General features: G+C 43.7%; 1 protein-coding gene across 2 annotated transcripts in view; it reads left to right on the plus strand.

The window, feature by feature from the left end:
* Slc44a1 (solute carrier family 44 member 1) overlaps positions 1–11153 on the plus strand; it is a 177532-nt gene extending 166379 nt beyond the window's left edge. The window contains exon 16 of one of the 2 annotated variants that reach the window (XM_021160117.1): positions 10262–11153. In XM_021160117.1, coding sequence (XP_021015776.1) covers positions 10262–10276 — 15 coding nt within the window. In that variant the 3' untranslated portion in view covers positions 10277–11153. The remainder of the gene's footprint in view (positions 1–10261) is intronic. The other variant, XM_029476011.1, reaches the window with a different exon arrangement.
* The last annotated feature ends 3474 nt before the right edge of the window (positions 11154–14627 follow it).

Raw genomic sequence — 14627 nt, forward strand, 5'->3', positions numbered from 1 at the left:
CCCAGAGCTCGTGTTTCTAGCTGTATATGTATCAGAAGATGGACTAGTCGGCCATCATTGAAAAGAGAGGCCCATCAGTCTTGCAAACTTTATATGCAAGGGGAACACCAGGGCCAAGAAGTGGGAATGGGTGGGTAGGGGAGTGGGGGGAGGGGAGGGTATGAGGGACTTTTGGGATAGCATTGGAAATGTAAATGAAGAAAATATCTAATTAAGAAAAAACTAAACTTTCTAATGATATCTATTAAAAGAAATCATTAAAGTGAGGTAGCATAGAGGAAAATACTTAGAAAAAAATGTATCCTTGGTAAAAGGCTCATTGAAGATGAATAGGGAATATGTGCAGCTGGATAAGAAAAAAGACGAGAACCCAAATTGATAGAAGCTTTGACCAGGCACTTCATCAAGGGAAATCATCCCCAGATTGTGTAGAAAGTGATCTTAGTAGCTTCCTTCATAGGGAGACCAGCAAGGGGACCTGCCTAACTCTGGGCACTGGACAGTGTTAAGAATTCTTACATCAGGGGCTGAAGGGGTAGCTTGGTCTGCTGAGTGCCCCGTCTAACAAGCATGAAGCCCAGAGTTAAATCCCCAGCGCTGTTTAAAAGGGGTGGGATGACACATGATAACCTAGGATATATGAACCCTTATCTCAAAAAAAGTGGTTTTTTTTTTTCCTTAAAATGTGTCTACATTGTGTTAAAGGTGGAGAGTACTCTTAATGATCAGCACCTTCGGTATGCACTCCAATATTCATTTCTGTGACTAGGCAAAGACACTGAGGGGCAACTTGACTCCATAATTATCATCTATCAGACCCTCTCTTGCTACTCAAACTTGCTTGACAAAAAGGCTGAGAGCACAAAGCAGGCAGCCAAAAATATGCACAACACCAGGCATTTACAATGATGATGTCTAAGTACCAGAAGGGAAGCACTTTCCCTGGTAGAGCAATTATGATGATGGGTGGCAAGGCCTTAGTCCCTTCTGTGGCTATATGAGCAGGCTGCTTGAATTTACTAGGGAGTAGGCTTGGTGTCTTTCTATTCCTGCACAAACATCATGACCAAGAAGCAAGTTGGGGAGGAAAGGGTTTAATTCAGCTTACACTTCCATACTGCTGTTCATCACCAAAGGAAGTCAAGACTGGAACTCAAGCAGATCAGAAAGCAGGAGCTGATGCAGAGGCCATGGAGGGATGTTCTTTACTGGCTTGCCTCCTCTGGCTTGCTCAGCCTGCTCTCTTATAGAACCCAAGACTACCAGCCCAGAGATGGTCCCACCCACAAGGGGCCTTTCCCCCTTGATCACTAATTGAGAAAATGCCTGACAGTTGGATCTCATGGAGGCATTTCCTCAACTGAAGCTCCTTTCTCTGTAATAACTCCAGCTGTGTCAAGTTGACACAAAACTAGCCAGTACACTTGGGAACACTCTACTGTGATGCCTCCTCTAATGTTGTGACATGAGGTGCTAGGAAGGCTTTTCTCCAGTGGTCTTTGTCTTGCCTACTTTCAATACTTTAGGCTAAGTTGAAAAGATTGCAGAGAGACTGGGCCTGGGTTGGGAGGGTATTGGTATCTTGATCTCATAGGCACCAACCAATCCCAGTGGGTACTCTGTATACTATCCACATGCCTGATATGAACACGTTCTCAGCTCAGGTTGCAGCACTAATCCCAGGGGTGGCTTGCTCCTTTCTGGATCATAGCATGAATCTGTACTTGGAGGTTGCTCACCTCCTTCTGACAGTTGCCCTGTGCACTGCTCTGCAGCAGACTGATGGCTAAATAGTCCCAGGGGAGCAGAGGGAAGCTGGTACTGCCCAGTACAGCACACTTGTGATCTTGTCTACAACTCCATGATAGTTGGCCTCTCAAACCATCCCAGCAGCTGGCACCGTTTCCAATACTCAGTATTGGATTCGAATGACCCTACTTGTGGTCAGTATCCAGTTCCCATCTTAGAATCTGCTTGACTGTAGAAAAGACCACAAGGTAGAAGCTGTGAAGCAGCTGCTCAGCAGTAGCCATTGACAACTGATGGAGCAGAGAGCAGCCACGGTGGGAAGGAAGGAAGAGAGTGAAACAGACAAGAAGCTGAGACAGAGCTGTGAGGAGCGAGAGGAGAGAACCCGCAACTCTGGACTCCACAGAGCTCACTCACAGCCAAGAGACTCAGACCAAGCTGGGAGGCATAACACAGGCCACTGACAAGGACCCAGGGTCCCCTTGTCTGAGGCCTTCACTGGGCTGTGACAGATTGCTGCTTGCTGCCCTGTACATCTGCCAACTGCTAGGATGGACTGGTGTGGCCAAACACTGAGGAAGACATAAACTTCTAGAGACCAGTAGTGAGGAACTTCCACCTGCCCATGATTTCCACCCATTTAAATCAGGAGAGCCATTAACCATCTTATTGGTGACATCTGGAGACATATATACTAACGCTATCTGAGATATGCTGCCCCTAATGTTAAAAAATAAAACATTGACTTGGTTTTGAAGAAACTAGAACTCCTGCATATAACGTGTGGGAAAGTCAACAGAAACTTGCTGGAAACTGTTTCCTTCTATTCATTAAGGTTGGAAATAAATACAGATCCAACAGTTTCCCTCCTAGGAACGGAAAGACCCACGCATCTGTGCACCAAGTGACTTGCTCAGGAATGCTCATGGGATGGAGGAGTGATGCTGAAAGCCTTGTGATGCCAGCACGAGGGTGACTGAGGTAGAAGGATCATGGGTTGAGGCTCCATAGAGAGGTGCTCAAAAAAGCAAATCAAACAAGGCCCCCACGATGGTTATAGAAGGATTATTTGCAATACCCTCACATTGTAAACAACTCCAGTGTCCAAAACAGTAGGATTGTCATACATTGACACACTATAGTGCTACACAGAAGTGGGGATAGAATGAGCTATAGCTGACTTTGAATAAGATTCTAGCATGCAGGTTTTCATACAACAAATGGCAGTCTGGGTGATTATTCTCTAGGTCTCTAGGACAAAGCTTAGAAACTGAAAATAGAAGAAAGATGCAAATCCTAGTAATGTGTGTAGGTTGTGATGAATTTGAGGATGTCTTTTAGAAAGCAAGACTGAAACTTGGAAGACAGTGGGGCGGGGAGGGGGGGAAGAAGGGGTGATTCCAAGGCCTTCAACACTAAACCAATGCACAATGTGGGTTGTGGGGTAAGATGTGGATAGGGGGAGGAGAAAGGGAGGGGGGAGAGACAGAGATAGAAAGAGAGATGAGAAAATGACTTCAGAATTAGGAGTTTGCACTGCAGAATTCTATCTTTGGGAGCTCTGTGAGGGTCGGACAACACCAGTTCAGACATGCTTGGGACTTTTAGGCCATCACACCAGTCATTCCAAGATCATAATCAAAGAAAGACCTTCACCCTCTCTCTCCTTTATTCAAAATAATCATAAAAGCCACCTTTATTTAAAGATGGTTGAGTAAGAGGAGAAAACAACTACCTAAGAGAAAGCTGAAGTGTGGTGCTACAAGCGCATAACCTCAGCACTTGGGTGTAGGAGGGTCACAAGTTCAAGGCCAGTTTGAACTACACTGAGAACTTTGAAAAAAATTAAAACACGGAAATACGTGTCATAAACAATAAACGAGAATAAGAACTTGGAGCCACTTACTTTTAAACTTATTTTTTATCAAACTACTGTATTCTGAATATGTGCTTCTTGCCGGCACCGTTATAAGTTCTGGAGGTACAGTAGAAACAAAATAGATACATACCTTTGCCTTCATGCACATGCTAATTTGCTTAAATAAGGATTTTACAGCTACTTCATTAGATACATAACGAAATATATCGCACTGTAGAAGTGGGGTATGTCTGTAACATAATGAGAGGCAAAAAGAACAGAGCGCATGCCTGAGTCAGTCATGGCGCATGCCCGTGATCCCAGAGCAGGGGGGCGGGGGCCGGGGTCGGGGGGAGATGGAGGCTAGAGCATAAGGACCAAGTGCTGGCCACTCAGGCATGAGACCCTAAGTTGATTCCAGAACATACTAGAAAGGCTCTGGGCAGTGCACGCTTGTCACCCAGGTGCTGCTGTGATGGAGGCAGGAGGATCCCAGGGGTGTGCTGGTGAGCTTCTGCTTTGGGGAGAGACCTTCTCTCAGGAGCTAAAGTGGAGATCACCCAAAGCAGACAACCAACACTCTCAGCCTCCGACCTCACTTTCAGGTACACACATTTGTATATGCACCTGATCATGTACATCGATCTCCCTACACACATGTGCAGAAAGGGAAGTCATAAACTTGAAAATAAAATGTGCTAGGGTGGTTAAACTACAATTGTGTTTCTCTTTGGTAAAGGTCTTTAATTTTCTATGGGGGAATTCAGACAAAGGAAGAATAAAATACGGGATTAGTAAAATTGTTCAGATTCTACTTTAAAGCAAATGTTTCATCTGGGAAAAGTTGCCTTCATTTTAAAACGCCTTTGTCCTTGTTTTGTTTTTAGACGGTTTCACTCAGCAGCCCAGGCCACCAGCCCTTGGCCTGTTTGTCTCAAATCTCCTGAATGCTTGTACTAATCATACACACCTCCAGGCCTGATATAGAACTTAGTCAAGTGAAACCTTCTTTGTTTTAAAAATGGGGTCTCATGTAGCCCAGGCTAGAAAACAGGGTCCCATGTAGCCCAGGCTGGTCTCCTACTTGCTGTGTAGCCAATGGTGACCTTAAACTGCTGCTGCTGCTGCTGCTACTGCTGCTGCTGCTGCTGCTGCTGCTGCTGCTGCTCCTCCTCCTCCTCTTCTTGCTGGAACTGCAGACAGGTGTCACTATTCCTAGTTTATGTGGTTCTGGGATTGAATCAGGCTACCTGCATGTCAGGAAAGGCATTCTAAGAACTGAATCACACCTCAGCGCTGAAACCTTTATCTCCTCTGCAGCAGACTAATGTATTATATTTAAACTCAAGTTCTTAAAATCAGGCATATTGTCCGAGGCTGCCCACACCACAATATAGCAGAGGCCTGCCTGCTCTGGCCTCAGTGGGAGGAGAGGATGAGTCTAATCCTGTAGAGACTTGATGCCCCAGGGAAGGGGGATAGGGGGCACTCTCTCAGTGGCAAGGGGGAGGGGAAATGGGATGAGGAACTGTGGGAGAGGGCCCGGGAATGAGGGGGCAAAGTCTGGAATATAAATAAACTTAAAAAGAAAAACAGGCATATTGTTTTTCTTCTGCAAGAGGTGGGGGAGAAAGATTGCTCGCTGCTGACAGAAAAGAAAAAGAAAAGAAAAACCAGGCTGCTGGTGGGGAACTTGTTCTTTCTATTCCAGTCAGTCAGGGAAAGTTGAAGGTGCCAGGAGAAATGTGGATCTGCCCATAGGGGGAAGCTAAAGAACTCATATTTCAGGTAGTTATACCTGCTGTTGACACAGTATAGGACCAGCCTTGCCTGCTGCTCAGCCGCCTCTGAGCAGGGTACATAGGCTGTTCCTCCATCACTGGATCAGATGAAAGTCGCTGGCAGAATCCAGAGCAGTTGATATCAGGGTTTTTAAAAAGCCACTTTAGTGAGAGGAAGCAATATGAGTAGTGACATTCTGAGGTACTTTCCTCTCAGGTTGGTGAAAATTCCCTTTCGATACATTCTGTGTAACCGACCTTGAACTCACTACAGAGCTCGGGATGACCTCCTTTTTCTTTTCGTTTTTCTTTTTTTAGACAGGGTCACTCTTACTATGTAGCCCTGGCTGATTTGAAACTCACTATGTAGGACAGGCTAGCCTTAGACTCACAGAGACCAGCCTCTCCAGAGTGCTTGGATTCAAGGCATGTGGCCCCATGCCTTATTTAGTTCTCAATTAGCTTTTCCCTCTCTCATTTATTTAATCAAAATTTTTATACAATGTATTTTTTAAAAAATCAATTTTTAATGTGTTCTAATCATGTTTTCCTTCCCCTCCCCCAACTCCTCCCAGATCCTCCCAACTCCCCTTCCCAACCAATTTTATGTTTTCTCTTCTTCTTTTAAAAAAGTCCACAAAATGAAAATCAAGACAAACAAAAAAGTGAGACAAAAAAGTCAAATAAAACAAAAGCCACCCCCACCCCAAACACACACAAATGGGGTTCATTTTGTGTTGGTTAACTACTCTTGGGCGAGGACTTGCCCTGGGGTTTGATTGACAATCCAGCCCCACTCCATTGGACAAAGCTGGTTTTCTCTTTCTCAGCAGGTATCATTGTGAATAGCTTCTGGTTTAGGGGTGGGAGCCCACGCCCACTTCCCCCTTGTCTAGCTTTAATCTGCACAGGAACCTGTGGGTGCTGCCACAGGACCTGTGAGTTCATGTGTGTCTGGTAGATGCTATTTGCTTGTAGTCACCCATCCTCTGTGGCTCATATAATCTTACCACTTACTCTTCTGCAGAGTTTCCTGAGCCCCGAGAGAAGGGGTTTGGTAAAGGCATCCCATTTAGGACTGAGTGCTCCAAAGTCTCTCACTCTCTGCACACTGTCTAGTTCTGGGTCTCTGTTGAGTCCCATCTACTGCAAGAAGCTTATCTGGGGAGAGATGAATGAGGCACTATAGCTATAGCATATGTCATAGGAGTCACTTCGTTGCTCTGTTCCTTTAGAAAAATAATAGTAATAGGTTTTCCCCTGGGCCTATGACCTATCTAGTCTCAAGTTCTTGGGTGCTTTAACAGTGTCAGGTATGGTTTCTAGCCTATGGAGTGGGCCTTAAATTCAGTTTTTAAAATGTGGTTAGTAGCTAGGAAGTGGTGGTACAGCCTTTTTTTCCTAGCACTTGGGAGGCAGAGGCAGATGGATGTCTGAGTTTGAAGCCAGCCTGGTCTACAGAGAGGACAACTAGTGCTGGACAGGGAAATCCCATCTCCCAAAAAAAAAAAAAAAACCAAAAAACAAAAAACAAAACAAAAACAAAAACAAAAAGCAAAAACAAATCAGAAAAATAAAAACATAGTTATTCCCATAGCATTTGTGTCAATATTACCTTCTTGTAGGTTGTAGCATTTGTAGCTCAGTGATACTGACCCTCCAGTGTCATGCAGAGAACCGTCCAGGACTGTGGACAGTAGGAGGAAAGATTCTATTTGGCAACCAGCTTGACTTTTCTGTATTTGATGACATAAGTGAGTGTTGTCTTCAGCAGAAAGGCCTTACCATCAGTTGGGTTTTTTTGTTTGTTTGTTTGTTTTTGTTTTTGTTTTTTTAGAGTAACTGTCTTAGGAGTTCCATTGCAGTGAAGAGACACCATGACCATGGCAACTCTTACAATACAAAAGCATGTAATTAGAGTTTCAGAGGCTTAGTCGATTATCATCAAGGTGGGAAGCATTCATTGTACAGGTAGACATGGTGCTGGAGAAGCTGAGAGTTCTACATCTAGATCCAAGGGCAGCAGGAGACTGGATTTTACACAAGTTAGAGCTTGAGTGTAGGATACCTCAAAGCCCACCCCCTCAGTGACATACTTCCTCCAACAAGGCCATACCTATTCCAACAAGTCCACACCTCCTAATAGTGCAATTCCCCATGAGCCAAGAATTCAAACACATGAGTCTATGGGGTCATACCTATTCAAACCACCACAATAACCCATAGCCTTGTCAATATTTGGGGCTCCAATTCTTCATTTTCCTGCCTCTCAAGTATTGGGGTTAAAGGCATATACCAATTTGCCCAGATATTACATAATTCCTCCTTACTTTTAGTCTCTCCAAACCTTCCCATATTACCTCCCCTCCCCTTGTTCCCTTTCAAATTCTCAATTTTCAAATAATTCCAGGAAGAGCAAGATTTAGCAACCAACTTAGGCTACATAGTGAATTCATAGTTAACCTGAGCTACCTAGTAATAGATAGATAGATAGATAGATAGATAGATAGATAGATAGATAGATAGATAGACAGACAGGCAGACATTATTCTACAAAACCTTCTCAGGCAGCTAATTATTAGATAGAGACCTGGACTTTGAGTGTCAGTCAAAAGTTGGTCTGCATTCCAGCAGAACTGGTACCTTAGGAGTGTGTGTGTTCTCATTCATCCTTGGGAAGAACTAGACTATGTTAGAAATTTTTTCATGTTTAAGGATATGGGAAAGATAACATCCAAGTGTCATCAAATCACAATCAGATGATATAGTATTTTTAAGGGTGGTATATGGCTTTTTAATTAGTTTAAATATAAAGAAGGCGATCTGTACGTGATATAGTTTCCTGGATAGGCTCTGGGACTAGAAAGGGATATTAGGAAAATGAATGGGTCTGAATAAAGTATGCTGTGCAGTTAGTAGCTATCTCTCAGTGCTGGCTCAGGAGTTGTGACAAATGTGCCACAGAGTTCTGAGATGTGACAATGGAGAGATTAGGTGACAAGTAATGAGAATACTTCATTACTTTTATGAATTTTAAAAAATATATTCTTAAAACTTCTAAAATAAAAGTTTAAACTTAAAATATTAGTAAAATAGTCTTTTCTCAATCTTAGACAAATCACAGGTTTAGCTAAGCCTACTGTCTGTGCTCTGTGACCTTAACTAAACACCATCAGTATTGGATGTCAGTCTAATTATAGGAAGCGTTACTCTCAGCAGTAGGAAAAGATCAGGAACATTGAAGCTGTGCGTCCCAACCTAGAAGACCACGAGCATGGGACCCATGAACAGAAAGCTTAGAGGAGGTGCTGGAGGACACAAGGAGCCCTGCAGTTTCTTGGGAGAGTAACTGGGGTTGTAGAAGCAGTGCTCCAGGTGTTATTTGATTTTTCATTTGCTAAAAACATTGAAAGTGGGAAGACATCTGAGATGGACGCATGAGCAAAAAGGCAGCCACCAGAATGGGACACTGCCATCTCCAGACTGCAACCCCCAAGTGAATCAGTGATGTTGTTGGTGGTGCTTCCCGCTGCCTGGGTCAGGACCTGGTGAGAAGCAGAGCCTAGCTAGCATAGAGATGTAGAGAGGCCAGTGCATCTGGGGATCTTAGACGCCGTTAAATGGCTGTATCTTAGAGCTATTTTCTGTCTTCTTGATCCAAGTCTAATCTCCCTGCATGTTGAGGTCAGGACTAACTTCTCACTTCCGCTTGTCCTCCCTTAACCCTGAACTTGCATAAGAGTCAAGCTGAGTCCACAATTCTCAATTAGGTCTCCTTCATTGATTTGTCCTAATGGATTTTTAAGACTTTTTTCCTCCAGCACTATGGATAGAACCCCATTTCTTGAATATGCTAGGCCAGCATTCCACCAGAATCACATGCCCAACCCTAAGTACTGCCAGAAATTATCTCAAACTTGTAGAGTGAGACTAAGAATAAGAATGAGACACAGAACACCATGTTTCCCAATGTCACTTACTGTGCCTTCTGCGAACCATTTCTCCACCCGCAGGATCGCTCTTTACCCACATATATATATACATATATATATATACATATACATATACATATATGTATGTATGTATATGTACACCCTCATACACACACTACAGATATACACACTCACCACATAGACAATGCACATACACCATACAACACACACAACACAACACATACACCCCCTTCACACACACATCACAGTCAATACACTCAAAACATCACATACACCACAACATGTATAAACCACACACACACACTCCACTTTTTGCATCTGTTTTCTGAATATCTTGTGCACACCGCTAGGCCCGCCCATCCCCCATCCTTCAATGAGTATTCCCTAAGGAGAAGGTCATTCTTTTCGGCACGGTTGGTGGGTTTCCTCTTTTCAGCGCATTTACTCATTCCCTGTCTGACGGACTCCGGTGAACTGTGGTCACACTCATTTTTTTGGTCTGGACTGCTCCTCTGCTAGTTGATTTCCAGGCTTGAAAAGGCCACATGTTTATTTGAGATTCAGGTTTGAGTCTTTGAGGGCACCATAAACCCAGGTTTGTCAGTTTAGCTTTGAGTTTAACTCAGATTTCTCTCAGTTCTGCTTTCCTCAGGGAAATATAAGCACAAAGGTTAAGGAGTTTGCTCATAGATCACAGCTGATAAAGGGGTACAAGTAGAATTTGAACCCAGGCTGCTGCAGTCATTAATTTTATTTACTGTTTCCTATGTGATTATATTCAGCCTCTTTAATATTTCACAACATCTAAGGATTCTCCCACATTATTTATCTTGGATTGTTGGTTGCTTCTTCTTGTGTTTCCTTCTTTAAATAGAGAAATGCTCATAAACACTCATTTTCTTGATGTGTTTACTTTCCAGCTCAGGAAAAGGTGACTCGTCTCTGCAGATTGGAAGGATGGACTCAAAGGAGGCTGTTTGCACAAGGCTCTCCACTCACCAGCTGTTGAGTCTATGCGGAAGACAGGATCTTATTACTTCAATGGCAGCAGCGATCAAGAAAGTTCTCCAACCTTGAACATCCAAATGGATTGACTACAGTGGGGGCAGCTAATTAATGATTAATCAGAAGCATTTGATAATAATCTGCCTTGCAGCCACGCCTTCAAACTTCATTGTTGCTTTCTCTTCTGGCCTTGTAATGTTTGAGACAAGCCCTGCTTCTCAGCTAGTGAGCATCAGCCCAAAGTCAGAACTCACAGGGGAATTCTCTGCATTCATCCCGGGTCTGTCCTCTCTGACTCTGCTATGTACAGAGTCCATGTGGGCTGATAACTATTACTAGGGGCCTGCTGCATGCTACACATTAGGATGGGTGCCCGACATAATACTGAATCCTCACGAAGCTTTGTCAAGTTTGTAGGTATCATTGACGTTTTGATGATGAGGAAATGAGATGCTCAGAGAGAGAGAGAGAGAGAGAGAGATCATGTGTTGTGGGTCAGATCACACAGTCGATAGGATCAGTATTTCAATTCCAGAGCCCCTCCACTCTAACGCCATGCTTTGCTTATTATTGCTACAGAGATAACTGCCCTGTAGTATCCCTATGGATATCACTCCCAGTCTCAAATTGGGCTGGGTATGGCGGTGTATGTGCATGGAAAGCATCTTGGGGAGGGTTGTAGAAGCACAAAAGAATCACAGAATTATTTTCTAAGCAAAATAACACTGTTTATGGCCCATGGATCATAGCTTCCTGTCCCCACCTATTTTTGTAAATAAAGTTTTATGGGAACACAACCACATCCATTATGCATTGTTCGTGACTCCTTTCTTTCTGTAATGGCACAATGACATCATTTTATCAAAGACTGTATAATCCCCAGTGCCTCAAATATTGATGATATGGCCCTTACAGGAAAGTCTGGGGCCCTGACCTAGATGACTCTGGAAGGAAGCCCACAGTTTTCATCAGGATGAATTTATTACATTTTCCCTTGACTGAAAACGGAAAACTTGCTAATACCTGTATAATCACTGTTCTGATCATGATGGTATGTGGGTAGACAAAGTAGTGAAGGGCAGGGACTGTACGGATGTACTGTTATAACTAGTGAAAGATAGGCAGGGGACAGGGGGGTGAGAACCCCGGTAAACTCCTCATCCGATAATCCTCTCACTCATGAACTTCCTTTTCCTCTTGCCAAAGTAGGTCCTGCAATAATGATTTACAGGCTTCCAAGTGGTTTCCCACGTACAGCATTCTTCAGTCTCCCGACATCCTGACTTGGAATTCAGAAACAAAGACAATCTGATCTCTAGTCATTTCTCTTCCCATCTCCCTTTGTTTCTAAACCTTGAGGAAGCTGTGCTAAATTTGAATATATATCTCAAAGCTAACTTAAGTAGTTCTGACTCACAGCTAGGAGCAGAGGGAGCAGGAGGAGGTGGGAGGGGATAGGGTGTTATCGGAGGGGAAACCAGGAAAGGGGATAATATTCGAAATGTAAGTAAAGAAAATATCTAAATAAATAAATAAATAAATAAATAAATAAGGGCTGGAGAGATGGCTCAGTGGTTAAGAACACCGTCTGCTCTTCTGAAGGTCCTGAGTTCAAATCCCAGCAACCACATGGTGGCTCACAACCACCTGTAATGAGATCTGACATCCTCTTCTTGTGTATCTGAACAGAGCTACAGTGTACTTAGATATAATAATAAATAAATCTTAAAAAAGAGAAAGCAGAAAAAGAAACTACATAATACTTGTGAACTTTGGTGTTAGTCTGTTCAGGCTGCTATAACAAAATACTGTAAACAACAGAACCAGTTTTCCCAGTTTGTAACACTATGAAATACAAGGTCAACGAGCTGGCCGCTGTCTGGTCGAGCTTCAGTGTCTGGTTGAGAACTGTTTTCTGGTTCAGACAGCCACCTTCTCATACATCCTCATATATTAGAAAAAAAAAAAAGAGTCTCTCTGACTCCTCTCCTCTTCTCCCTCTCCCCCTCCCCTCCCCTCCCCTCCCCTCCTCTCCTTTTTCCTTTTTTAATCTCATTCATAAGAGCCCTTGCCTCTGGGACCTAGTCACAGACCAAAGGCTCCCACTCCTAATTTCATCACTTTGAGGAGAAGGATTTTTAACAAATGACTTTGAGGCAGCACATACGCATTCAGCCTATGACAGTGTGATGCTTCCTAGCGGGTTTGGCTTTCATATGTGATACCATGTATCCTGAGCCAAAAGAAACAGATGTATTAATTTCTTTTCTACAGATGGTATTCTATTAATTTAGAAAAATCCAGGTAATTTAAAATTATATCAAATGTGCTTTCTTTCACATGGATATGCATTTTTCACAGAGATAAGTTTTCATAGCTGCAGAATATTCCACCTCCTATATATTCTAAAGTTTTCCTAACCTTTCCCCACTGTTGGGACATAAAAAGGTTCTACCTCTCTAGTCCCTGATTCATGTCCTACATCTTTTTCTTGGCATCACTTTTTCCACCATTTCCTATTGTGCCCATACTGTGTCTGTGGCTCAGACAGGATCTTTTCATCCCTTCCTGTCTGCTGATAGGTCATGGTGTACCACATACACTATAATTTCAAATCAAAGATTATTCTTCCCTGACACATGTCTCACCTTCCAAGCCTCTCTCACTCCAGAAGAGGGCATCGGATCCCATTACAGATGGTTGTGAGCCACCATGTGGTTTCTAGGAATTGAACTCGGGACCTCTGGAAGAGTAGTCAGTGCTCTTAACCGCTGAGCCATCTCTCCAGCCCTTACTTTTCCAATTCAATTGTTCTGTCATGGAAAAGTACACATTGACCTTTGGAATGAGAAAGGCATTTCAGGAAGGGCTGACACAGTACCCTCCTAACCTGACAGTCACAGCCCTGCAGTATCAAAGGACTCAGAACCATTATCCTCTGAGGCTGTACTTAGGAAAATGGCTTATTTTAGGACATAGTAATATGTAGGTATTATGTAACATGTACTATGTATTTTCTATGCATTAAGCATTATTCTAAACACTTCCTACTGAGGGGATGCTGGAGGTATAGAGAGGATATGTGCGTGTGTCCTGGCCACACAGCTGGTGCTTGCAAGCTGGAATTTGTTTCCAGTTGTGGGGCACTGGAGTCTGGGTGATGAACCTGTACGTACCATCAGTTACACACTGTGACACTGTATGTCCCTAGGCTCTCCCTGGCTCATGCCTTTTCAGAGTTTCTGCAGAGGGAGAAGAAAGCTGTTACTTACAGCAGTGAGCTTTCCCTTTGTTGCTGGGGAGGCTTGGCTGGGGGCCAGCATCCTGGGGAGATTTCCTTTCATGAAGAGATGGATGGGAAGAGAATTGACTTTGTCCACAGTCATTCCCTGAACAGGAGTGCAGAAGCATTTCCAGGGCCAGGCGTGTGCACTGGAAACTCTTGTGCCTGCCAGGCTTTATCCCCAGTACCTAGTGTAAAGTACGCCGGCGTGCATTGTAACACAGAAACATCTAAATAGAGCTTTTAAGAAAGTAATCTCTGTTGTAGGAGTTAAGAGAGGCTCTTGGACTGGGGTGGGGGTGTGGTGGGGCAAAGGAAAAGAACTCCAGAAGACTTTCTGAAGGTAAGTGCAGTTACAGAGTGGAGTCAGAGAGGGGACTGATGATGAATGATGGCACTCAGGGAGCCCAAAGACACTATGTCTACCAGGCACACTTCCAGTGCCCAGTCCCCCATCCCCCGGGGACAGCTTTGCTAAGCAGATGCTGGATATTGGCTTCTGCTTGGATATTGGCACTGGTAAAAATCTCCTCACTAATAATCTATTCTAGATCTCTGTGACTCTTTTATTATGTATTGATTTCTTTTGCAATTTTATACATATATAACATGTATTGATTATCCATCTCCAAATACCCCTCACATCCTCCACAGGCACCCTCTACATGTGTCTCTCCCACTGTGGTGTGTGTGTGTGTGTGCTTTAAATAACCCATTAAGTTCAATTATTGATGTCTGCATGTACATGACAACATACCAGAGGCCACTCCCCTGAGGAAACATACTCCTCTCTCAGCAACCATCAGTTTCCACTAGCTCCTCAGCTAGGAGTGTAGCCTCATGAGCCCCTGTCCAGTCAGTGCTGGAGTCATTGGCTAGCTTGATCTTGTGCAAGTAAGTAGCTGCGTGAGTTCATGAGGGCTACAGCCATCTTGTGTTCAGAAGAAACAACTCTGGCTCTCCCATCCTTTCCATGCCTCTTCCATGATGTTCCTTGG

The sequence above is a fragment of the Mus caroli genome, chromosome 4, assembly GCF_900094665.2.
Source record: "Mus caroli chromosome 4, CAROLI_EIJ_v1.1, whole genome shotgun sequence".
NCBI lineage: Eukaryota > Metazoa > Chordata > Mammalia > Rodentia > Muridae > Mus > Mus caroli.